This window comes from Elgaria multicarinata, chromosome 3 (assembly GCF_023053635.1).
Source record: "Elgaria multicarinata webbii isolate HBS135686 ecotype San Diego chromosome 3, rElgMul1.1.pri, whole genome shotgun sequence".
Lineage (NCBI taxonomy): Eukaryota > Metazoa > Chordata > Lepidosauria > Squamata > Anguidae > Elgaria > Elgaria multicarinata.
The window spans coordinates 105,303,705-105,328,489 of record NC_086173.1 but is presented as its reverse complement, the minus strand read 5'-3'; the positions used below and the strand labels follow the sequence as shown (position 1 = coordinate 105,328,489).

At 43.9% G+C, this 24,785-nt stretch overlaps 1 protein-coding gene across 1 annotated transcript in view; it reads right to left on the bottom strand.

Annotated features, from left to right (window-relative positions):
* STAB1 (stabilin 1) overlaps positions 1–24,785 on the bottom strand; it is a 124,645-nt gene continuing 99,860 nt past the window's right edge. The window contains exons 55-69 of the mRNA XM_063121597.1: positions 21,078–21,270; positions 19,635–19,784; positions 18,541–18,645; positions 16,375–16,482; positions 14,287–14,480; positions 13,232–13,376; positions 12,189–12,322; positions 10,823–10,988; positions 10,467–10,573; positions 8,113–8,232; positions 6,231–6,377; positions 5,924–6,043; positions 4,171–4,317; positions 2,683–2,790; positions 1–949 (exon numbers count right to left, since the gene is read on the bottom strand). Of these exons, the coding sequence (XP_062977667.1) occupies positions 896–949; positions 2,683–2,790; positions 4,171–4,317; positions 5,924–6,043; positions 6,231–6,377; positions 8,113–8,232; positions 10,467–10,573; positions 10,823–10,988; positions 12,189–12,322; positions 13,232–13,376; positions 14,287–14,480; positions 16,375–16,482; positions 18,541–18,645; positions 19,635–19,784; positions 21,078–21,270 (1,998 nt within the window). The 3' untranslated portion in view covers positions 1–895. The remainder of the gene's footprint in view (positions 950–2,682; positions 2,791–4,170; positions 4,318–5,923; positions 6,044–6,230; positions 6,378–8,112; positions 8,233–10,466; positions 10,574–10,822; positions 10,989–12,188; positions 12,323–13,231; positions 13,377–14,286; positions 14,481–16,374; positions 16,483–18,540; positions 18,646–19,634; positions 19,785–21,077; positions 21,271–24,785) is intronic.

The following is a 24,785-nucleotide window of genomic DNA, read 5'->3' as shown; positions in this document are numbered from 1 at the left end:
GAACACCATTTACTATTTTTACAAAAATAATAAAGTATTTCACTATGGAATAATACTTTCCTCTTACCATTAATACCTTGCAATCTTTTGTTATTGGGAGTGGAACGAGGACTACAAATCACAGAATAAATGCTTAATCATAAAGTAGAATACAGATTATCAGTGCGAAGTATCCTTAGTGAAGGACAGCCTGTTGAATTAAGCATACTTACCTACCAGTTCAGCATAATCAAAAGCCCAGTTAAAGTTGACGAGACTTGCTTGTTCTTTATCTTTTACAAACATTTGCAGTTCTCAAAACAGTGCATATAATTCAGTAGGATTATAAACCATGATCTGCCTATAGTTTACAGGTAGTAGTATTATTTCAAACTGTCTTTTGAATAATAGTTTTAAAAGTATCAACAGAAGGCTCAGTAATGCAGTTTTAGTAAAATCCAACTGTCTATCTCTGAACTAAGATTTGATTACCCCACTGAAGATCTCCCACAGTATCCGCTGACCAAACACATTCATAAGTCATTCTATTCCCTAAGTATAAGTATGAACTTTCATGGTCAGGGTCCAAAGGAACCTCTGCATGCATCATGAGTTTTCACGCCCCTTCCCTTCCTATTCAGAACAGAAAATTGGCCACGTTCTCACATGCATGCTAGTGCAAATGGCTCTTTGGGTCCTGATTCCCTGCCCATGTCTTTAAAAGGACAAATGGAACTGAGGTATCTTTAAGCTTTTATAATTAACTCAGAAGTCCCTTGTTAATTTTCTTCCCATTGCACAGACAGGCAAGACATCTTAGAGGTCCGTAACAATCAAGTTCATATTCTGTTCCTTCTGAATAGCAAAGCTTCTGGAAAAAATGTTTCCTGTTTATGTTGTAGTATATAGATCTGCTTTAATGTCCAAGAATTCCATGAGCATCTGAAAAATCTTCTCCATGAAGGGGCTCCTGAAATCAAGGTATAAATGTACATTACGGCCAGTTAATCTAAAAGACTAAACAACAAGTTTGATGAGTTCTACCATCATGTTGTAGTACAGGCAAGCCAATCATTACAATATGTTGGAGCTAATGCTGGCCATCTACCAGTGGAATGGATTTTCCCTCTCCTCTGCAGCACCCACTTCCCCAAATCTGCTCCAGAGGGTTGGAGGACCCTCCAAAGCAGTTTTTTTTTCCCGGGGGGGGGGGGATGCAACGACTTCAGTGAGAGGGAAACAAGGGGAAGTCCCGAAGTGGAAGTGGAAGGATGCTCACACAACATTGGGAGCGTCATCAGATATGGGGGAGGGAAATCCCATTTCCTTACCGCCACTTCCCCCTGGCTTTTGTTCGACAACACTTCCACTTTCCTTACACAGGACAGAAAGAGGAAGTAAACAATGACGTGGCCCATTCAGTGGGTGTTTTTATCCAGCTGCTTCTGCATGCAGCCAAAAAAGTCAGATTTTGGGGGGTCTTTTTTGTGTGATGGGAAAACAAGCAGAAGGGGGGGGAGATGTGCAGGAGGTGGTCAGCATCATCAAATAGACCCATGAAAAAACATGAGTGCCCAGTAATGAGTGTGCAATAAAACACACACCTGATGACATGCTGGGTTTAACCCATAGTATTGTTTGTGAAAATTCTGCACACTAGCAGAGACACCACATGGAATATGCAATGCCTATGTGTAGATACTGCATACATAGCAACTGGTTTATCAGCAAGAACTTTTTTTAACTTTTCTGTATGGAGCTGCAGTGCAAGGAAGAACTTTTGAGGGCCTTCTACTTGCAGGCAGCTTTCATCGAACCATTTCAGAACTGTTATTGAAGATCATCCAATAGCCTTGTGCCAAGAAACTATCTGTTGCAAGTCCAGTTTGATGATCTACTATATGATTAAAGGAAAAGGTAATATTAGAGTGTGTTTATCAAAGAGGATCTGTCCGTTCTGTTTTCAGTTTAAGGACGTGAAGGAACAGATTATTCATTAATAATTATTTTGATTATTGGTTAATAATCATTTGTTAAATGTAAAGGAAGGGAGCTTGAAGTTGTTACTACTGTTTGTTTCTCCCCTTTAAAAATAAAATTTTAAAAACTTTTACTATGAAGTGCTACTGACCAAGTGTTTTCAATTTTGAGTTAAAAACCCCAGTTATGTATGTTTCAAGTTGGTTGCTGTAATTCTGAGTCAATGGGGAAAATGACTGCAACCTGTCTCAGTTGTCTGAAAGCTGAGAAGTCAAATAAATAGACTAGATTCAAAGAAGAAAGATATTAACAAAGACTACCTTACTAAAAAAAGATTAATAAGGACAGCCAGTGTGGTGTCATGGTTAGAATGTTGGACTGGAACTCAGGAGATCCAGGTTCTAGTCCCCATTTAGCCATGAAGCTCACTGAGTGACTTTCGGCCAGACATAGACTCTCAGCCTAACCTACCTCACAGGGTTATTGTGAGGATAAAATGGAGGGAGGAAGAGCATGTAAACAGCCTTGAGTTCCTTGCAAGAGGAAAAGAGGCAGGATAAAAATGTAATAATAAAAATATTAATGAAAACAAATCAATTAGTCCTGATTACATAATAACAAATGCTGACATTGGCTAAAAATCTCTGGTTTCCTAAATTTTAATGGAACTCAGCCCCACTTTGCATAAATGTCTCAACAAAACAAGACGATCAACTATCTTACCTCAAACGGCTCATACAGTGAAGTGTCTGCTCCATAAATGGGATTGGGGATGGACACCAAGTGTGGGTTCCTCTCATCCCAGGAAGGTTCTTCATCCTCCAGCTCAGCCTATAGGCAAAGAGAGGTTAACCATGTTGTTGCCCTTGAAATGGCAATGTTAATCAATCAAAACTAGGCAAAACTAAAAATAGAAATACTGACAACAAAGGTATACTGTCAATACCTTTAGTAAATCAATACTTACATAGTGCTTTTCCTACAAATACTTATCTCAACAACCCTGTGGTTATCCCCTTATTATATGTGGAGGGCTGAGAGAAGGTGGCAGAGCCAGTGTGGTGTAGTGGCTACAGCATCAGACTGAGAGTTGGGAGATCCAGGTTCTAGTCCCCATTCAGCCATGGAAGCTCACTGGGTGACTCTGGGCCAGTCATGGACTCTCAGCCCAACCAGCCTCACAGGGTTGTTGTTGTTGTGAGGATAAAGTGGAGAGGCAGAGGATTATATACAACGCCTTGGGTTCCTTGGAGGAATAATGGTGGGATATAAATAAAATAAAATGAGTTCATCACCAAGCTGAGATTGTAGCTGGGGACTTTCACACTACTGAGTATGCATTAAGTTAAAATGTGAGCTGGATAAGATTATGTAACTTTTAAGTCAGGGGTGGGGAAACTGTGGTCCTCCAGAAGTTGCTGGATTACACCTCCCATCATCCCTGACCACTGGCCATGCTCCCTGGGGCTGATGGGAGTTGGATTAAATTCTATGCACCATTTTGCTGAAAAAAATTATCTGGTTGCCTAAACTCTTCTAAGATAATTTCATGGCCATTCAATCCTAAATTTCCTTAGTCTCACTAGCACTTCTCTTGACTATTCTCTTGTTAATTACATAGCAGTGTAAATGCAAATTTTTCAGTGTTCTATCTTTCATAGGTCTTCCGTTCCAGTGTCCATGTTTTTGATATAACTACCCACCTTAACCAGACTTTGGGGAGGAGAGACGTCATGCCCAGCTTTTTCTCCTTCATGATCTTTTGATTGGCATTACCATACTGTGTTGTTTTTCCTTATGGACCAAAATGGCTCCCTACAATATTCGGTGAATACTCTAGTGCAGACGCCTCCAGATGTGCTAAATTAGAACTGCCACCATCCCCAGTCAGATTTGTTAGACTGCATCACCCCCACCAACAAACCCAAGAGGTGTGCTGTCTGTGGATGATGGGAGTTGCAGTCCAACACATCTGGTGGCCGCCAGATTGGAGAAGGGTATACTAGTGGAACCGTTTCAAATGGGATGTTTGCAATGGGATGCAATGTTGTACCTTCCTGTGACCAGAAATCACGTTGCAACAGATTCCCCCTCCCCACTGCCAAATGACCTATATCGAAGAAGGAAGATACCCAGGGCAGTTGGGAGTGACAAATGAAATGAGCTGACACTTTACAGAAACCTTTCCCAGTATATATATAATGAAAATACCTTAAAATAGCGAAATTGGAAACCTTGGTTCTTTCTTTTGAGGTAAAAGTAGGATGCTCCAGCAATAGCTACACACAGCAGCACTATGGCAACAACAGCACCCACGCTGATTGCTGCAGCAGCAGGAGATTTGACAGCATCTACAACCTGCAAAAAAATGATGTTCTTGTATTCATATTGCAAAACATTAGTTTGGAAAGCTGCCTGAAAGCATTATAACCAGGCCAGACCCATTAAAAATGCTTACAAAAATCATTTTGGGGAATATTTTTCAACCCCAAGCTAAGTTCCAGTGTAACTTGGGGTAGTAAAGTATCCCCAAACCAAAATCCAGAAACAACTCTCAGTAAGCACTTAAAACTGTATTATTGTATCTGTTTGTATTGGACAATTTTTTACCCCAACTCATCACATTGGCTGAGAAAAAAAGCATCCCAAAACAAGGATTCTGTTGGCTTTCAGAGAGGACTCCCCCGCCCCCAGTGCTTTTTGTGTACAGAAAGAAAACTTTAAAAATGATAAGTGGCTGAAATATGGGGATATACTTTACTACTGTGCAGGTGACAATGTTCTAGAAGTACTACATTACAACTCCATGAGCTTCTCTAAATGAGTGATTTACAGCACATTCATGATTGGCCACCCATGGAAGTTTGTGGATCCATTACACAACATCATCAATAACCAGGACGTCTGTCATGCTATCCCCTGGAAATCATGCATTTAAAAAAAAACCATAGATAATGCATTACCCAAATATTGTGGGATCTCTCCACTACTACATGGCACTGTCTCATTAAAACACAATGGGGCCTTTCCAAGAAGGAAACAAAGCATGTGGTTGTGTGTGAAGGAGTGTGCTGCGATGGCAGGAATACTGAAAGGACAAAAGCCGGATAAGGTACAGGATTTTTCCTGTGTGTAGAGAAGCTCTATGCCTGTATACCTATGCTTAACCCTAAATATCTGGATCATAGGGGGGGGGACCTTTTTCAAAAGTGTAGTGCTGTTTTTATAGCAAATCTGCAATTTGTATCATAAGTACTATTACATCAGTGCTTGGCCCCACCCCTGAAAATAGCAACCTGAGCAAGAGGCAAGATGATGAGCTGCAGAAAAGAGCAAGAGATGAACAGGAAGCAGCATCAATCATGGGGAAACACTCTTGACTGCAACCTTCCCTTTCTTCTTCTACAGTCAAAATCATGTTGCATCTTACACATTCGCACTGATAGGACAAGGGGGGGGGGTAGGAATACATTTAGGGCAGAATATCACCCAGGACATGATTGTATTATCATCTTGATTATTTACTTCCACTTTGTTTTTGCTCACATAGGCTTAGATCCAAAGGTGCCTTGTGCTAGTGGAAGGGCACTTCTGCCCCTGACCACAATTCTGCCGATTCCCCAACCCCCTTGCAGTTCCCCATGCCCCATCCCTGGGCATTTTAGAGAGTCTCTTGATCCTCATGAGCGTCTTTTGGGGTGGAGCAAGGGGTGAAGTGGGGGGGAGGAGCTAAGAAAGCCCTGTTGCACAAGCAGCATCCCACTGATTCCCTAGATCCAGCCCAATGTCTGGACTGACAGTATTTACTGAAAGCAATAAAATCAGAATAGTTATTTGCAAAGAACACTACTTCTCTTGGAGCACTGAATTTGAACCTTGAACAGTAAAACAAGAGAGGAGGGGGAAGCAAAGTGGATTTTTTCAGAGCAGAACCCTTCCAAGAAAAATTAAACCTGCAACCAACCTGATCAAGCTGGCCATGTTGAAGAGGTATCATCAAAGGTCTCTCAATAGCATGAATGATCCCATTGGAGGCCAGAATATCCCATTCAACTATTCGCGTATTATTAATAACCTTAGAACCCTAGTGCAAGAAACAGCAAAGAAAAGTGTATTAAGAAATGAGTTTAAGAATTATGAAGAGTTTAAGAATTATGAAGCAAATTTGTTGCAGAAAAGCACATTGTCCAAAGAGGGTTTCATGGATAATGGAATGCAATAAAGATAAAGAATGCATAAGTGCACCTGTCCAGTTATGCCTAGGTACTCACGGGGAGCTGGGTGGTATTCCCGGAATCTGCAACTGAAAGGTTGTACCCTGCTTGGGAAGGTATGATTGTACCGGATGTGAGATTGATGCTCAGGAGGAATGTCTCACTCACAGATACGTGAAGCTTCAGGTCATTCAGGGTTAAAGACTGGTAAAGCAAACAAACATTTCAGTTCCATAAAAAGTTATCTTACTGATGAGAAAAGGGGAGAGAAAAGCATTACAGGCTTCACTTCAATCCTCTGCACCACGACACTGATCCCTTCATATACCTCAGGGCTGGGCAATTTGTGGATGTTGTTTGACCGCAGTTCCCATCAGCCCTCACTATTGGGTATGCTGACTATTATTTATTATTATTTTATACATTTGTATACTGAACCATAGCCGAAGCTCTCTGGGTGGTTTACTAGGGATGATCTGGAGGGCCATCTGTTGTCCACCCCTGATATAGATGCATAAATGGATCAGAGCAAAGGTTAGGGACGGCACAGATACAAACCCACCCATTCCTGAGGTGGCAGTATATGACCACAGATGTACGGGGCAGTAGCTAGTAGGCCACATGAAATGTTAAAGGAAAAATTGCCACCTCAATATGAATATTAAAACTGTTCATTGCTTATTGCAAAAGTAAGCTTGATAAAGAAAGGAAGCAAACGTAGGGCGCATTGGTGGATTGGATAGAAGGTAATGCAAGGCCTGCTTTCAATTTTGCATCCCTCCACAGGTTGAGTGTGTTGCTTGCCACTCATGGGAAGTCCATCCAGTGTCATAAAGCAGGCTACAAGTTCTTCATTCCTAGGGCAAAGTCAGGGGGTGGTCATCTGGTACAGCCTGTGTGCTAGCAGGAGCCACGGCTAACACGATGGGAAGTGAGCAGTTCCTGAAACAAGTGGAAACATTTGTTTCTGGAATGGGGCAGGTCAGCGGAGCTGGCCGAAGGGAAATAAGGCTTCCTGCTCACTTCCAGGCTTGCGGTATGAATTGCCAGTTCTTGTTGTGTTTGCAGTGGATCCCGCGAGCACAATGGAACGAGCAGAGGCGCAGCAGTAATGTTGGATGCTGCCCAATATCTCCTTGTACATTGTGTGGTTTGGGCTCTCCGTCTGTCTCCTCTGTCACATTGCCTTCTTTTAGCAATCAGATGGAATCACATTCCGGAACTTTTTTTAAAAAAACAAAAACAAATCCTTTTTCAACACTCCTTGAAAATACCTTCCATCATCAGATCAACAGATTTATTTTTAAACTCAAAAGTCTATTTTTAATCTAAATAACCCCAGTGAAATCTCAGAAAATAATCTGGAGTTCAACCAGGTGTACTTCTGGTGACACTCAGTAAAGATATTATGTGGCAAAGCTATCATTGGCATTTAAATGATGCATGGACAGGAATTATATGCCCAACTGATGTTGCTGGCTTTGCTTGGGCATGGACTAGGAGGAAGTCTGCCCTAAAACTGAAAGCCACTTTGGGACTCTATACCATCAAACACAACAGACATACTTGTTTTAGAATCATAGAATCATAGAATAGCAGAGTTGGAAGGGGCCTACAAGGCCATCGAGTCCAACTCCCTGCTCAATGCAGGAATCCACCCTAAAGCATCCCTGACAGATGCTTGTCCAGCTGCCTCTTGAAGGCCTCTCGTGTGGGAGAGCCCACAACTAGAGTTTATAAATAGTTTAACTGTCACAGTTTCCCCCAAAGAATCCTAGCAATAATTTGGTGAAAGTGATGAGAATTGTCTACTACATATCTCTGCCCCTGTTACAAAACAACAGTTCCTCATTCTATATAGCAATGATGCATGCATTCATCCAACCAACCAAAATTAAGCTGATACACTACAGTTCAGTGCCCATTCTGTCTTTCTTACCGTATTTTCCCCAAAGCCAGAGTTCAGGGGCGCAAAAAGGGTTTTGTAAGTAGTGTCTCTGAAGAGGAAATTGAAAAAGTCCAGTCCTTCTTCAGTCACATTGGCATAATCCAGTACCAGCTGAAACACAGAAAAGAACCCCACAATAAGCCTGAGGGTGTGGCTGCGTCCAACTGAAATTAAATCCATCCAAGGCAGCATCTTGGGCAGAGCAATCAAAGCTGCCGTTCTGAGCCTCCAACAAATCCAAAGGCCTGCCAGCAGGCAAGGCAGAAGTGAGGGGGTGAAGAGCAATTCTCCTCCTCTCTCCCTCCCCAGGGCCATTTTATTTTTATTTTACTGGCAAAATTCACTCCCGTTGGCTTGGTTCACACATAACGCTAAGCCATCATGGTGTTGTTTGTTGAAATCTGGCTTGTTGTTGTGTCTGAACCCACCCCCACAAACAAACCATGACAGCTACAAGATAAAAATAGAAGCCACGGTTTGTTGTTGGCTTGTGAAGTCTGGATTGTTTAAATCACGACTTTTCAGAATGTCTGAATCCAGAATCGTGGTCTATTTGTGGCTGTTGACACTGCTGTCCACCCTGAAACAGAAATGCCCAATGAGAGCAGCCTGAAAATGAAGCAGATCTGAAAATGGGCGGGATAGAAACAAGCCAAAAATAGGGAAAACAAGCTGTGATTTGTTTGCTTGTCCATAAGACATTTCACAACTAGACATTTCACAACAAAACCACGGAGTAGCATTATGTATGAATCGGGTCACAGAAACAACGAGAGAGAATTGATCTATATACCTCTATGGCTGGCACAGAGCAGTAGCTGGTTTGCAGGAAGGAAAAAGGTGCTGCTGGTTCGTGTATATGTTAATAAATTAATGGGTGATTAAAACACCAAATATTTCAATGCTAAATATTACAATGATACTAATATACTATATATACTATTGCCTAACATTGAGCTCTAAAAACAACTGCAAAGCAAGAAAACCTCTCAAAGAATACTGTGTAAAGAAAGTATCTTTACGTAATTTACATAGCTCTTATGGGATGTAAATTATTCTCCCTTAATTTTATATTGGAGGGTATTGGAGGATAGTGTCCTATCTCTAAGCAGTAGGAGGCATGCATCTGCACTCTGACAGGCCACAGCTAGGGACCATCCCTCGCTTTTCAATTCAGTATATCTTGTGTTTTCGAGAGGCACAATGCAGATTCAGAATCCTTCTAGAAAAGAGTTGGTTTGAGTGCGGGGACACTGTCCTGGCCCCCGTCTTGAAGGCCTCGGGTCTGCGCCCCAAGGCCCCAGGCTCCCGAATTGGCGCTCCTTCTCAGCATCTGCATGGGAAGGAGCACCAAATCGGAGTTGCCGCTGGCAGAACTGAGGAGAGGGGAGGCCGGCTCTTCTCCCTCTGAGCTCGCTCTGGCTGCCCCGTTCCTCTCCCCCGCCCCATTTTTTAATTTTTTTTAAACCTTTAGATGCGAAGGTTCACATCTACAGATTAAAAATAAAAAACTGGAGGGGGGAGAAATGGGGCAGCCAGAGTGAGCTCAGAGGGAGGAGAGCCGGCTGCCTGTTCCACTCCCCTCCCCATTTTTAATTTTATTTATTTATTTATTTACAGTATGGAGCCTGGAGCTCCCTGTCCGCCCCCTTCCAACATCCCCTTTAATTTTTCTTTTCTTTTCTTAAAAAGGCTCCGCAGAGCCTGGCTTCAAGCTAAAAAAGTTGGGGTAAGTACCTGACTTCTTTAGCACGGAGCTTTGGGGCGTTGCCCCAGGAGCCCTTCATAGTGGCGGCTGCGTCATGTAGACCACCTGCCACCACTCTGAAGCTACCGCAGGGTAGAGTGCCCGTGTAGACGAGCCCCTGGAGCATGCAAAGGGTGGTAGAGGACCACAACAAGATTGGTCATGCTACCCATCACCATGTCTGCAGCAGCGTGGAGAAACCATCTTGAGGATGCCATTTCTAGCATCCTCTGCATGAGATACAGATGATGTGTACATTGGCCCGAAGTCAATTGAAAGGATGCATTGTGGGTTGCAATCAAGTAGTCTGCCCACAGGAAGTTCAAATAGTATTTTATTTATTTACTCCATGTGAATTTAAAAAACCCGTTTTGGAAATGATAAACTGGATATAAGAAGACGCAAATGCCCCTAAGTGTTCGCATGCCTGCCATCTACTGGCCAGAGGAGGGACCCTTCCACATCTTCCATTTCACTAGTCAGCCTCTAGGACACCCAGGGCAACACCACGACTGCATGCAGCAGAAAGTCACAGGCCAGTCCTTCTCCTTGCTCCAGACCAGCCTTAGGGAAGCATGGATGTGACACGAGCACTTACAGAATAGTAGGCGGAGAAGTTTGCATGCTGGGCCAGCACGGCCAAAAGGCTCCCTGTGCACGTATAGCCGTCTCCAATAAACCCAGGCCCACAGCGACACTCTACGTCTGCAATGGAAAAAACAAGGATGAGACGAGGGCAGCTTTTGGATGCGAGGGGGAAACCTACCATTCTGTTAGGGCTTCTATGGGCTTGGAAGGCATCAATGGAATGGGCAACGGAGCAACACTCCTCTTTTCCCTTCCGATTCAGTTTGGACAGGGCTACGAGATATCATATTAATCTAACCAAAACTGAGATTTCAATATTGACTCGTTTTTATTGAGGCATCACTATTGTCCTATTTACTCTCTCACCTTGAGCTCTGTAGCAGTAGGCATCCCACATCTCGCTGGAGTTCGTTCGAAAGCCGTAATTCACAATCCCAACGTGGTGAACGCCACAGTTCTTACTTGGGTACACAGTTGGGTAACCTGCTGTCCTGTTATAAAGCCAGCCTACGAGGCACCGGTGGAAACCCATCTGGGGGAAGTAAGTAAGAAAGGCTTCTATTAAGAAAGGCTTCTTTTAGTCTGTACCTATTTTGACAGAACAGGTTCCCTCACTCTGATTCATCTTGCTTTCTTCTTATGCACTGTGCTCTGATGTCACTCAGACTGCTATGCCCCATCTGGCCTGGAGGTGGCAATATTTCATTTCATCGGTACAACGCTCATGTGCCAAACGTTGCTGACAGCATCTCATAGTGAAAACGAGTACCATTGTTCTCACATCCTGGTTCATTCACATAAGAAGAGGCATGTTATATCAAACCTAGGGCTCATCGACTCCTGCACTTTGTTCTCATTTCCCACAAGCAGGAAATGAACACAACAGCACCCGCCCACTTGTGCTCCCCACCAAATGGTATAAAGAGACATGCCGCCTCTGATCCTGGAGGCTTGCCGTCATGCAGTGGAGGCTGGTGGCTCCGATTTCGGTGGGGCTGAGATTCCATTCTGGATTTCAGTCAGAGCCAGTCAGAACTCTAAGGGTGCTGAACACATTTTGGGGGTGGTTCTAGTTGGTACTGGCTAAAACCCAGAAGGGAATTACAGCCCCACTGAAATCAGAGCCACCAGCCTCCACTACCATCATGACTATTGCAGCCACTGACAACCTTATCTCCATGGGTTGGTCTAAGCCTCTTTTAAAGCTGTTGAAGTTGGTGGCCATCCCTACATCTAGTAGAAGAAAATTCTATAGTTTGTACATTCTGAGAAGTACTTTCCTTTGACCTAAATTTGCCGCCATTCAGTTTCGTGGAATGACCCCAGGTTCTAGTATTATGGGAGAAGAAGGGGAACTTCTCAGTCTACTTTCTCCATGTTATGCATAATCTTATATACTGCTACCATGTCTGTCCCCCCGCACTTACTTGCCTTCCTAGTCTATTCATGTCACTCGTTACAAAAAGAATAGGCCAACATCCCATAGTAGGGAGACATTTTGAAATAGTTTTAATTTGGAGTCCACAAAGTGAGGTACCTGACTCCTGAGGAGTTGGGGCATCACTCAGTAGGGATATTTAGGGGTTCTAGAGGTAAAGGAGCCAAATGTCAACCAGTGTGTTTCTTAGCAAGGGTGAAAGATGAGCAAGAGTTCTGATGACCAACTTCCTGAGGCCAACTATGAGGCAAAACGAAGGCAGGCCACTGAGAAACGCCCTGGCTGCACTGTTACCTTCTGTGCAGCAGAGAGCTGCTGAAGAGTGGCCACGGTGGCTCCCTCAGCAGCACAGCTGGCTTCAGCCTCTTGGTAAGTCAAGGTGTACTTTCCCCCAGGAGACTGCAGGTGGAAGACACTGGCAGTTTTGTCTGGAGAACAAGGATAACAACATGGTGTCATTTCAAGCATCGTTTCACTTGCAGGTATGGGTCAGATTTGCAAAAATGCAGCTTGACATGCCTAACCCAAATAATTGTGAGGAAAATAGTTTGGAGCTATCTGCAAACTCATTCTGCAATCAAAATATACTGTGCACACTGGACACATTTTCTAACACTGACTTGATTTGCAATATTTATTCTGTACACTGTGAAGTATTATGTCAGAGACAGAAGTGAGAGTGGAAAAGGAAGCAGATCGATGGATTATTGGGAGGGCTATAGGTGTAGGATCAAGAATAGGTGTAGGATCAAGAGTAGTGACTGACCTGAAGTCACCCAGTAAGTTTCATGCCTACGTGGGGACTTCAACCCAGATCTCCTGAGTCCCAGTCCACACACTAACCATGACACCACGCTGCCTCTCAATGTGTCCCTAAGACTTGATGCATCCTTAAGAACATAAGCCAAACCTTGCTGGATCAAGGCAAAGGCCTGACCAGTTCAGCATTCTGTTGCTACACCTGTCAACCAGATGCCCCAGAGGGAATTCTACAAGCAGGAGAGGAGCAAAACTGAACACCTTCCCACTTGTGTTCTCCAGGAACTGATATTGAGAGGCATGCTGCCTCCATCCTGGTTGGAGATGAGCAAGCCAACAAGGCCATCAGCAGTAGCAGGAGAATCGCGAAAGCAGAGAATGAAAATCTAGCTTGGACTGTTGTCTGCTGGCCCATAAGGAACATCTCTAGCTCTGCCAAAGTAAGATGTGGAGATCTCTTGTCCAACAGTAGGATCCCACCCCACCGTAAGTAATGCAGGGGAGGGAATGATGTAATAGGTCAAGAACTGTTTCCTGGAATAATTTAAAAGTCATAAGACAGGAACAAGCACACGTGCCATGGAAATGCAGGTCAGTACAAGTGGCATCAGGGTGGCATTGCCCGTTGTCTTCCAGGCACCGGTCCGTGGGTGGGATGGCTTCCTCGAAGCACTGGATTCCATTTCCAACATAACCGACTTTGCACTCACAACGCCGAGAATTCTGCAAGGCAAAGGAACCCCCGCATCACTGCGCTCTCATGGCCAAACTGGGGAAGGGGCCTTCAACCACCAGATGCAGAGGGCAAGGGGCACTGTGTGCCAGAACGATTAAACCCCAAGCCAAAAGAAACATACCATAAAGGCCCTAAGGCCCTATCAGCCTTCCCCAACCTGTGGCACTCCAGATGTGTTGGATTGCAACTCCCAGAATTCCCAGCCACCATGGTCCATGCTGGCTGGGAATTTTGAGGCACAGGGCCACCCACCCGGAGGGCCCCAGGTTGGGGAAAGCTGTTTTATACTTTTATGTGGTAAAAGTGTCAGAGGGGAGTGAATTCTGAGGTTACACCATGAACTTAATTGCATTTCCAAATATGCATAGCAATATGCATCTCTCAAAATGAAAACTATTGTGGGTTTGAAATGCAGAAGTGATCCATGTAGTCCCTCCCTTTTCATGGTTTTTAAAAAAGAGAAGCCAAGCAGAGCCCTTCCCAATATGCAACACAAGTGGGATTTGTAACAGGCAAACACAGGGCCTGCTTCCCCATTCCAACTACAGCTTTTCCGTGCAGCTTCTTTTACTGAAGCTTCGGGTGAGAGAAGCTGCCGGTTTGGGCAAATTTCACACTAAGCAAGCGAGGCGGAACTCCTTCCTATATGCATTTGCAGACAGTTGTGGCTGTGCGAGGTTGCCCAAAGCAGCATAATAAGAAATCACACATCTCTTGCAAAACTCCCACAACAGGCCATCAGGCAGAGGGATTTTCAAGTGAAAGCTCTGTGAATCTAAATGGCTCTGTGAAGAACCCTTGAATTTCTTCAGTCGCCATCATCTGTTTCACCCCATCACTGTTCCCATGATGCTAATTGTGTAGCAGGAATCTCTTCCAACGCAGGGTCCTACTCACGGGGCCTGTGCTGATGCAGGTGGCATGCTCGCTGCAGTCTCCATTCCTTCCATCGGCACACCTGTCTATAGGGGTGCAGATGTAGCCATCGCCCTCATAGTCTGGGAAGCAGCTACAGAAAACGTCAGTTCCAACCTGTGTGCAGTTGGCGTGGTCATTGCAGCCGCCATTGTCGGTCCCACACTGGTCAATCACTGCATCAGAAAAGGCATTTCACCAAACTCTCACTTCTGACTCTGCGCATGTCATGAGGGGAGCGGGGCCCACCCAGGAATGCTTAGGCTGCTTCAGAAGTAAGATGAGCACATTCCCTTGGTTCTGTTGTGTAATTATTCTGAGATCCCACCACCCTTTTAGTTCCACTCCACTTGAATTCTAGCAGGGTTTCCAGATTCTCAAATGCTGGAAGAGATCTGGCACATGTGCTCGAAATGAAGGCACAGAAATGAAAAATACCTAACTAAATTTAAAAAAAACACCATTCCCAAAATTTTTAAGTATGAAAATATTGTCTTTAGTTTTAAAATATTTTTAGAATTAAATAATCTTTAATTGGGGTGCCTTTTGGGGAGGAAAGTTCATTTTTTAATTTACTTTTGGTAAATTAAGGGGGGAAAGAGAGAGAGAGAGGGAGGGAGGGAGAGAGAGAGGAAGAGAGAGAGAGAGAGAGGCCGTAGCTAGACGTAAGGTTTATCCCAGGATCATCCCGGGTTCGTCCCTGCCTGAGCGCTGGATGCCCTGTGTGGCACTTAGATGAACAGGTTTGACCCCAGGACAATCCTGGGATAAACCTTAGGTCTAGCTACAGCCAGAGAGGAATAGTAATCCTCTCTCACCTACTTTGGGAAATCCCAGAAATGTACTTCTAATAGCAATAATTGATTCCATTATGTTGTACTAGATATCTAGTATAGCAGAATCTCATAATATGGTTTAGAATCTGGTAGAGATGATTTGGCAAACAACTCTATTCAGAAGGTACTTTAAGGGAGCATATCAAACAAATACTTTCCAGCACCTTCTGGAGTGGCCTGAACAGGTGAGTAAATTACTTTCAGTTCCATGTTTAGGACAAATAATCCCATTGTCAGGATTCTGTATTTTTTTCAAAATGAGTCATAACAACAAATAACATGTTCAGTGGAGTGACCATAGGTTGGATAACCAGAGAGACATTTGGGAGGTTCAGGCTAGAGTATAACCATCCACCACAGCAGTTCTCCAACTGCAAATCTGGGTCCTTATAAGAATGATCCCTCATCACTAGGGACGGACAAATTCCTCATTTTTCCCATCTTAAATTCCTTCTGCCCTGTTCCTGCATCAGTTTCTATCTTTAAAACAAACAAATGAAGATTCAGGAAGATTCTAGCATTTTTTTAGTGGTCATCCTAACTTCCCTCCCAGCTTTCTCCCTTGGAAGAAAGTTGTGACAGATAAGACATCCTCTGTTTGTAACAACATAGCGACCAGTGCCTTGCATGCTAACGTTATTAACACACACACACACACACACACACACACACACACACACACACACACACACGGGTAATCAGTTGAAACAATGGGACTAAGGGCTTTTCTACACAAGGCGCTTGTCATTCCCTACTCATGGTTGTTTACAGATTTTTTAGACAATGTTGTGACCCCTTAGTTTCATTTTTGTTTCCTCAGCAAGCATGGGTTTTTTTAGAGCATGGAAAATGCAGCATTTAATTGTGAATGTGAAAGAAGCATGATTTCCTCTTATGTATTTGCATTTTATTCTGCTATACCACAATGCCACCTAGAGGTTATGTAGCAGAAAACCAGAAGAAAGGCTTATTGTGTAGTGTTCACATCTAAATTCTGTTGTGAAACAGAAAGTAGATACAGCAGATAACAGCCTTGTGTAGAAAAGCTCTCAACCACATGATGACAGGCACACATGCAATGTACGAGGACTAGATTACACTAGTCTATCTGTTGTTATTACGGATACTATCTTAATACAGAATGCTTTTCAAAACTACTTCAACATGACAAGAGTCCTTATGACTGAACACAGCTTTTAAAAGTCGTATTTCTCCCACACTATTCCAGTCATACCTGTGCACGTCCTTCCGTCTCCCTCATAATCTAGGTTGCATTCACAGGTATTGTTGACTCGGCAGACAGCATTAGCATGGCAGGCTGGGGAACACTGAGGCATTGCATCTAGGCATAAAACAAGTCAGGCAGATCAGCCAATTCCATTCCATTAGGCATTACTTGGCACAGGTCCTCAAATAGAACTGATTTGGAAAATCCTAACACAGAAGTTGTAGCCAGGAATAGTGTTTCATCTGGAAAACCGATTCGTCTGCCAACATTTCTCATACGGACAGAAATTCAAGTGACCAAAAGCATGTTCAGCGGAAGTTGCCATTTCTCTGCAATTTTCTAAGCTCATTTCTGAAAATAAAATTTCATTTCAAGAAAAGGCACTTCTGCTATGCCATCAATCAGTTGGAGGCTGGTGGCTTTGATATCAGTGGGGCAGTGATCTGCTCTGGGCTTCAGTCAGAGCTCTAAAGGGGCAGTGCAGGGTGCCTTTAGAGTTCTGACTGAAACCTGGAGTGGATTCACCACCCAAGTGACACCAGAGCCATCAGCTTCCATTGCCATTAATGTGCATTGTTTGGCTGGACAAAACCAACCCTTCTCTTGTCCAGTTTTAATTCATTAAGGCTCGCTTATATTACCACAGCTGGGCTAGTGTGGTGCAGGGGATGGTGGACGGCGTGCTGCTGAGTTTGGGTGTGGGAGGTTGAATTTCAGCTTCTCTGTCAAGTGTCAAAGCTCCCTGGGAAGATTTGGGCAGGTAACGTGCCTCTTAAGACACAGGTAGGCAATTTGTACTCCTCTGGATGTTGTTGGACTGCAACTCTCATCAACCGTAGCCAGAATAGCCAATGGTGAGAGATGATGGGAGCTGTGGGCTGAAGTATCTGGAAGGACACAAATTGCCCACCCCTAGAGGAGGTGGCCTCTTCAGAAGCAAAACGATGGCATGTGGGAAGGATATTTAACCCTTCCCCCCTTATTATATTCCCAACAAATATCCCCACTCCAGAAGCTGCTATTTGTCCTGGAAGTAGAATCTGTTATTAGCACCCAGCGCAACTTCCCTCGTGGGACAAATAGAAGCTTCCAGAGGGCAACTGTTATCCACATTGCAGCATGGAGGAAAAGGTTAATCCTTCTTCCCCACATGTTCTACTTCTCCCTCCTCAGTCTTCCATGGCTGCTATTTTCTTATTATTATTTTAAAAAGTGAAATGCGATTGTGCATTTAACATATCGTGTAGTTTGGCCTTTAGGTTCATCTAATTTAGTGACTTTCCACAATCCTGATAAAATTGGGACAGCAGGCAATATTCATCTCTTGTATGTGTGAAAAACAAAGCGGGAAAGCAGAATTCATACGTAGAACAATACCAGGAGAGAGGTTACTTCGGAACACTTTCACTGCTGCCAAATCTCTAGATTTGTTTATTACAAGTCAGACTAGTACCAGAATTTCATCATCTCATCACTCAAATCTCACATTCCTGAACTGATATAGTTATTTGAGAATCTCTGTATCTGTTTATTCTTTTAACCACTGATCTTTGCAAAACATATTTTTGTTATCTGATGTTGGACGTCGTGTTCCTTGACTGAGTGGTGGAAGGGCTGGATACAGATTTGGGTGGGTGGTTGTGTCTCCCATTCCCCATATTAACAATTTAGGAACAGGATTTCATGCCCTATGAGGATGCCTCCATATGCAGGTGCAATGCATGCACAGGGAAGGATCAGGCCCTCCATGATGTTCAAAATCCCAAAGTTCATGGGAATATTATACATTGACTTGTACAGTATTCAGAACTGGATGCATAATTCAACTTTTGTGGGGCAGGAGAAGTTTGCAGAGTCCTAAGAACAAACAGTTTTAAAATAGTGACGAGTGATAGAGCCACTGTTGCCTATGACATGTTGCACACTCGGCTCTTTGGTCCCTGCAATGTTTCTACAAATTTCATTGGTTTCTGAAGTACTGAAAAAACATGTCAAGCTTGGGAACAGAAAGAACATTGGATGGAGAAGAGTACAAAAATCAGGATAAACTTCGGTATATTTTTTTAAACTAGTCAGGCTGTGTGATATGAACCATGGGGCCTTTTCCCCAAGAAAGTTTATCAACACCCTGCCAGGTACACTACTTTGGGATTTGGCTGTGATTTGCTTTACCTAGTTTGATTTCACAATGTTCTCCTGTCCATCCTGCGATGCAGAAGCAGAAGCCATCTCCAAGCAATCCTTCATTGCAAATCCCATTCTCTGTACAATTGCACTCTGCAACGAGAAGGAAAAAGCAATCATTGTTGTCTTGGGCTAGATAAGAGGACACCAACTACTGTTAAGGAGCAATTTGGCCCATGGTGATATGCAGGGAAAGGTGGACGGGTGAACGAGCGATGTTCGAGATCGCCGGGATGCTCCATACGTTGCCTCACCGCTCAACTTGTGCCCAATCCGTTTGCATTTGCAATCACTGTTTGCTTTGTGTGAACAGGAAACTTGCACAAATCAAGCGGCAATCAAACGGGATATTTGCACAAATCTCCCTAGATTTTCACAAAACACCAAATTCGCGCAATTTTCCTAATTTGCGCAAATTTCCTTCATAGACTAAAGCAGGGCTGATTCATTCTAATGAGGAAATTTGCACAAATTAGGAAAATTGCACAACCTGAGCTGGGAATTGAGAACAAGATGAGCACAGCACATGTTGGACGATTTGCGAATACTTTCAGCAGACATCTACTCGCATTCGCTTTTGGACTTTCAAATGGGGCATTATTACATGTTTTGAAAGCAAAAGTTCTCATATGTCCCTATATGTCCTCATATGTAAATTATGTGTAGGCTAAAGTTGAATGTCAGTTGATTTTGATTAGATATTGCCTTTTACGAAAACACCCTTTAAAAGTTCTTTTTACACAATTACTATGTTACAAATGGAACATGAAAGAAACCAACTTTCCCCCCAACTAAATATAGAAGGCAGCATCCAGAGGCAGCAGCATCTCAACATGTGTCCATGTAGAGAGGAAAGGAAGCTATTAGTGCATTCTACAAATATGACAGTGGCCAAAGTTGTTCATGCTTTTTTTTTTCCAGCAACACCCATGCACATTTGATGTAGGAAAAAGCTCATATAGCAATCATCAGATACTCCACATGACAGCTGCATACATGACAAAATAACGTGAATTAAATATGGTCAAGCTAGAGCAGAAACAAGCAACTTATGGCTTCTGTTGTTGAAAACATAGCTGTACCGTTGCACTCCGGCCCGTAGCGGCCTGGGCTGCAGTGCTCACAAGCGGTCCCAATGTAAGCCGCACTGCAGTTGCACCGTCCTGAGCCACTAAGCCCATCTTCGCATGTACCTCGGTTACTGCATGGTGCCTCAAGCCCTCCAGGACACACTGAAAAGGCAGAACCATGAAATGTTATCCAACTGAATGTATTCTTAAAGTGTCCTAATTTTTGAATGTGAAATTTAACAAAACAGAATAAAAAAATATATGGTGGGGAAAAAAGTTACATATATAGAAATACCATCGTTTTTCATCAGGTATACTATTCATTAAAAAAAAGGGAGAGAGTTATGGATAGGTTTCGAGGAAATCAGACCATATAGCCATGCAATTATCCACTTGCAAGTTGCGCCTATATAACACCTGTTAAAATGTTAAGGGCATTGTTAAGTCCTCAATCCATTGCATTACGGGACATGAGCATTTGTCCTTTTAACTTAATAATATACGGTAAGTCTTTTAGCTCTCATAAGGGCTCTGAAAATCCATTTGCGCTGACCATGTGTGAACTTCCAGGAAGCCGGTAGGTAGTTTAGGAGGGCATGCACATCATTCCATATTAAAGATTGTTTCAGTACAAAGTTTGTCTTTATTATAAACTCCTCCCCAAAGGAGGCAACTACTGGGCATTGCCAAAATATATGAATTAAAGAAGCATTAGGTGTGTTACATCTCCAACAGTTATGTAAGGTAGACAGACCCTTATTGAAAAGACATTATAGAGTCCAGATTTAAGGATTGGGGAAAAAGTGTTTTTGTGGAGGACATGGGCAGATAAGATGTTTACTTTGGATCAATTAATAGGTCCAGGCAGCGAATTTTTGACATTTTCTGATTTACGCACTAATTATAATTTATCTACTACGGCTGAATGGCAGTACTTGCAATTGCAACACTTGCTGGAATCCAGGTTTGGTCTGGCTGCTTTTACAGCTTCAGAGCCTCCATCATGGTTAGTAATAAGGACTTTTTTTTAGGGCTATGAACACCCCCACCACCACAAATTTGCCTCAGAGGCAACTTCACAAGCCTCATGGCTGCCGGCGCTGTGGTTTTTAACCCACACTCCTTCCTGCTAGGGCAGGATCTACACTACTGCTTTAAAGAGCTTTAAAGCACTTTATAACAGTTTTGACAACTGTTGGGGCCCAGGACACACTCCATATACTGTTTTCAAAACTGTTATAAAGCGCTTTAAAGCACTGGTGTAGATCCAGCCCATGTAACTTCATTGATTCCTCCACACAGCAGAGATGCTACAGGGTTCTGAGGGAATCAGCTATTGTCGTACAGACTCCCCCTGCTGTTCTTAATGGTTACAATTGCCACAACCATCACTATCAGGTCAAGAAAGGGCAAAAACAAGTATTTCTGCAGGGAGGCACAATAAAGATCCCTTACCCAGGCAATCTTTTCCATAGTGGTTTGCACAGCACTGGGGTACCCACTCCGTTTCAAAGCATGTTCTCTTACATCCCTTTGGTAAGGGAAGAAACACGTTCCTCCTGTTCCATGGCGAACTCCTTCCATAGTGGTGATGCCACAGAGCATTGTAAAACGAAACGTCAGTATATTGACAAGGCTGGGTTTCCCCCTATAAGAAAAACAAACACTTTTGTGGTGTCTTTCTGTTTGGAAGCTGTTCCTTAGGATGTAAATGCATGTCCCACCTGCACCAAGTCAATTTAGGACCCCCTTGCTGCTGTGAAAGGGGATCAGGTGGATGTGGTTTCCAGGGGAGAAGCACTGGGCAGGCAAATGGGTACGTCTCCTCGCCCCCACCTGCCCCTTACCCCCACCTGCCACTTTCCCCTCCTGACTTCCCTGACTCAGCCGCTTTCCCTCTGCCAACATTCCAGACACACGTTTGCAACAGAAACACTCAAAAACAGCTGGGATCACTCACATGGACAAGAGCAAATGCCTCTTGTCATCCATTGATTATTTGCACAACTTATCCTGCCTATGGGACGAGGAACAACACTGAATACCAGTATGATCTAATTATTAGGGTGTCGGACTAGGACTGGGAAGACCCGGATCCAAATGTTCATGTGGCCTTGAAGCTCACTGGCTGACTCTGTGCCAGCTACACACTCTCAGCCTAACTACGTTTCCTACCTCACAGGATTGTTGTGAGGATAAAAATGGAGGTGAGATGTGTGGTCCTTTGGCTTGGAACTTGATATATGCTGTAGTTTGGAGAGGTTGGTACATAAGTATACCTTAACTCATCAGAATTGTTTAAATAAACCCAGCCTAGCAGCACATGAAGGAAATGGGTGTGTGTGTGTGTTAATTACTTGTATGTTTCCAGCCTAATGGATTATGACAAAATAATGAAATCTGAAGACCTGGACATCAGACGTTTTTAGCCTGATATTGAAATATGACAGGGTAGAGAAAAATTATATTCAAGGACCTTCTAAAAATATTACTGTTAAACAAATTTGATGGGGTAACGGAAAAAGATGTTATTTTGGCCACCTCAAGCAGCAGACAGGTGCTTGGGGGTGGGTCTAGGGGGAAGGCAAGAAACAGCAACAAGATGTTGCTGGACAGAAATGAGTATATCACATAGCCTGCCCTGCACCCCATAAGGTAGCCTGCTGTCCTCAGATGTGGTGGAGGTCACTGCCTCACTGTCAATATTGAAATAATATATCCAACCGCTACTCTGGTCAGCTTCTGTATGTGGAATTGACGGATGGGGGGTGGCGGTGGCAGGGCAGGTGCCATCTTGTTCTTCACTTCAGGCAGCAAAATGTCTTTAACAAGCCCTATGTTTTTGAGGAGCTCAGCTTTGCCACCTTTTAAGTATTCTTCTAGCTCCTTGACAGTGGAACATAAGAACATAAGAAGTGCCATGCTGGATCCCCTCCTGCCCATGTTCTCCAGCATCTGGTGCACACAGGCGTACTGCCTCTGATACTGGAGGTAGCATGTAGCCATCAGGAGTAGTAGCCATTGATAGCCTTCTCCTTCAGGAATTGATCCAACCCCCTTTTAAAGCCCATGTGCCTGAGTAAAGTATATCAGTGTGAAGTATATTGTCTGTGAAGCAACATTCCTATAGCTCTAGTGTACAGTCTACCAGACAAACTCTAGGAGCAACAGGAGCCTCTAAGAATGAACCTGCTCATATCCCTTCACCTCCCGGAACAGGTAAACACCTGTGTTTCATTCTCTCTCTTCAATTTTTCTAATCCCACTTTACCAACTCCCTGTTCTACCCTCACATTGCCCAAACCCTGTGCCGTTGCAACTGAGCCTTCCATGCACTTTGCCAGATCCCTAGAGAACCTCCCACTTCCTAATCTGGGATCAGTAATTCTCCTGCCTGCATCTTGATACTGCCCATGATACTGCCATCTCTGCTGCCCTCTCTCTTGGAGGACTCTCTTTCTCTCACACTAGTCGCCCAGAGGGTTGGGGTGGTGGTGTGGGTCTTTTATTATCTAGTTTGTGCCAGTTCCAGCCTCTTTCCATTCCACCTTCACATTGCTTCTCCTCCTTTGAGGTACATGTGGTCAGGCTCTTCGCTCCACTGCGACTGCGGGTTGCAGTTCTGTACCGCCCCCCAGGCTCGTCTTCAAAATTTATCTCTGATTTTGATTCGTGGCTGTCCTTTTTCCTCTCTGACAACTGTCCTACTCTTATCCTGGGTGATTTCAATATTCATGTGGATGACCCTCAAGATGCTGCAGCTCTACGATTTCGCTCATTATCTTCCTCTTATGATCTTAAGCTTTGGTCTGATGCACCCACACATTCCCTTGGACACTGTCTGGATCTTGTTCTCACTCGGAATTGCTCTGTGTTGGACTTTTCTACTGCTCACTTTCCGCTGTCAGATCATCACCTAGTTTCTTTCAATATTACTCATAATCCTCCTCCTTCACGTCCCGCTTCTCGCTCTTGTCGTGACTTGCAATCTATCAATTACGAGGCTTTTTCCCAGTCTCTAGCCTCCTCCCTTCCTTCTGTCTGTTCGGCTGTCTCCTTGGACTCAGCTGTCTCCTTCTTTAATTCCTCCTTATCTTCAACTCTTGATAATCTTGCTCCATCTACAACTCGGACAGTTCGCCCTTCTCAACCCCAACCGTGGCTCACCTCTTCCCTCCGCTACCTTCGCTCTTGTTCCCGGGCAGCTGAACGCCTTTGGCGTAAGACCAGGGACCGGGCAGACTTTGTCCATTACAAATTTGTACTCTCCTCTTTCTCTTCTGCCATCTCACTGGCCAAACAGCAGTACTACTCAACGCTGATCCAGTCAAATGCTAGGCATCCTCAGCGGCTCTTTGCGTCCTTCAATTCTCTTCTGAAGCCTAATCCGCCATCTCTCCCCGCCTCTCTGTCTGCTAATAACTTTGCCTCTTTTTTCAATGCTAAAATCCAAACTATCCGCTCTGATCTGGCCAGCTCTGCTCCTCTTCCAGTTCCTGTTCCTCATCTGTCAGCTCCTCCTGCAAATTTCTCTGCGTTTCCTTCGGTGTCTGCGGATGAACTGTCTACAATACTACGCTCTTCAAAGCCCTCCACTTGTTCTCGTGATCCGATTCCTTCTCGCGTCTTTATTAATCTTATTCCTGCTATCCTCCCTTCCTTGCTACATATTATTAATCTTTCTCTGTCCTCTGGTTCATTTCCTTCTGCTTTTAAACATGCTACAGTCTCTCCCATTCTCAAGAAACCTACTCTTGATAGGCTATCTTTGTCTAACTACCGACCTGTCTCTTTGTTGCCGTTTGTTTCAAAGATCCTGGAGCGTGCGGTCTACTCTCGCTGTCTTGACTTTCTTTCTAGTAACTCTGCTTTGGATCCATTTCAATCTGGATTCCGTCCTCTGCATTCCACCGAAACAGCCCTTACTAAGATCACCAATGATCTCCTTACTGCCAAGTCTAAAGGCCATTATTCCGTTCTTATTCTCCTTGATCTAACTGCAGCCTTTGACACGGTTGATCATGATCTTCTCTTAGATTCCCTTCATGACCTTGGATTTTGTGGCTCTGTCTATAACTGGTTTGCCTCCTATCTAGCGGGTCGCTCTTTCAGCGTGTTGACTAATGGCAGCTCGTCTTCCTCCTTTCCCCTTTCAGTAGGGGT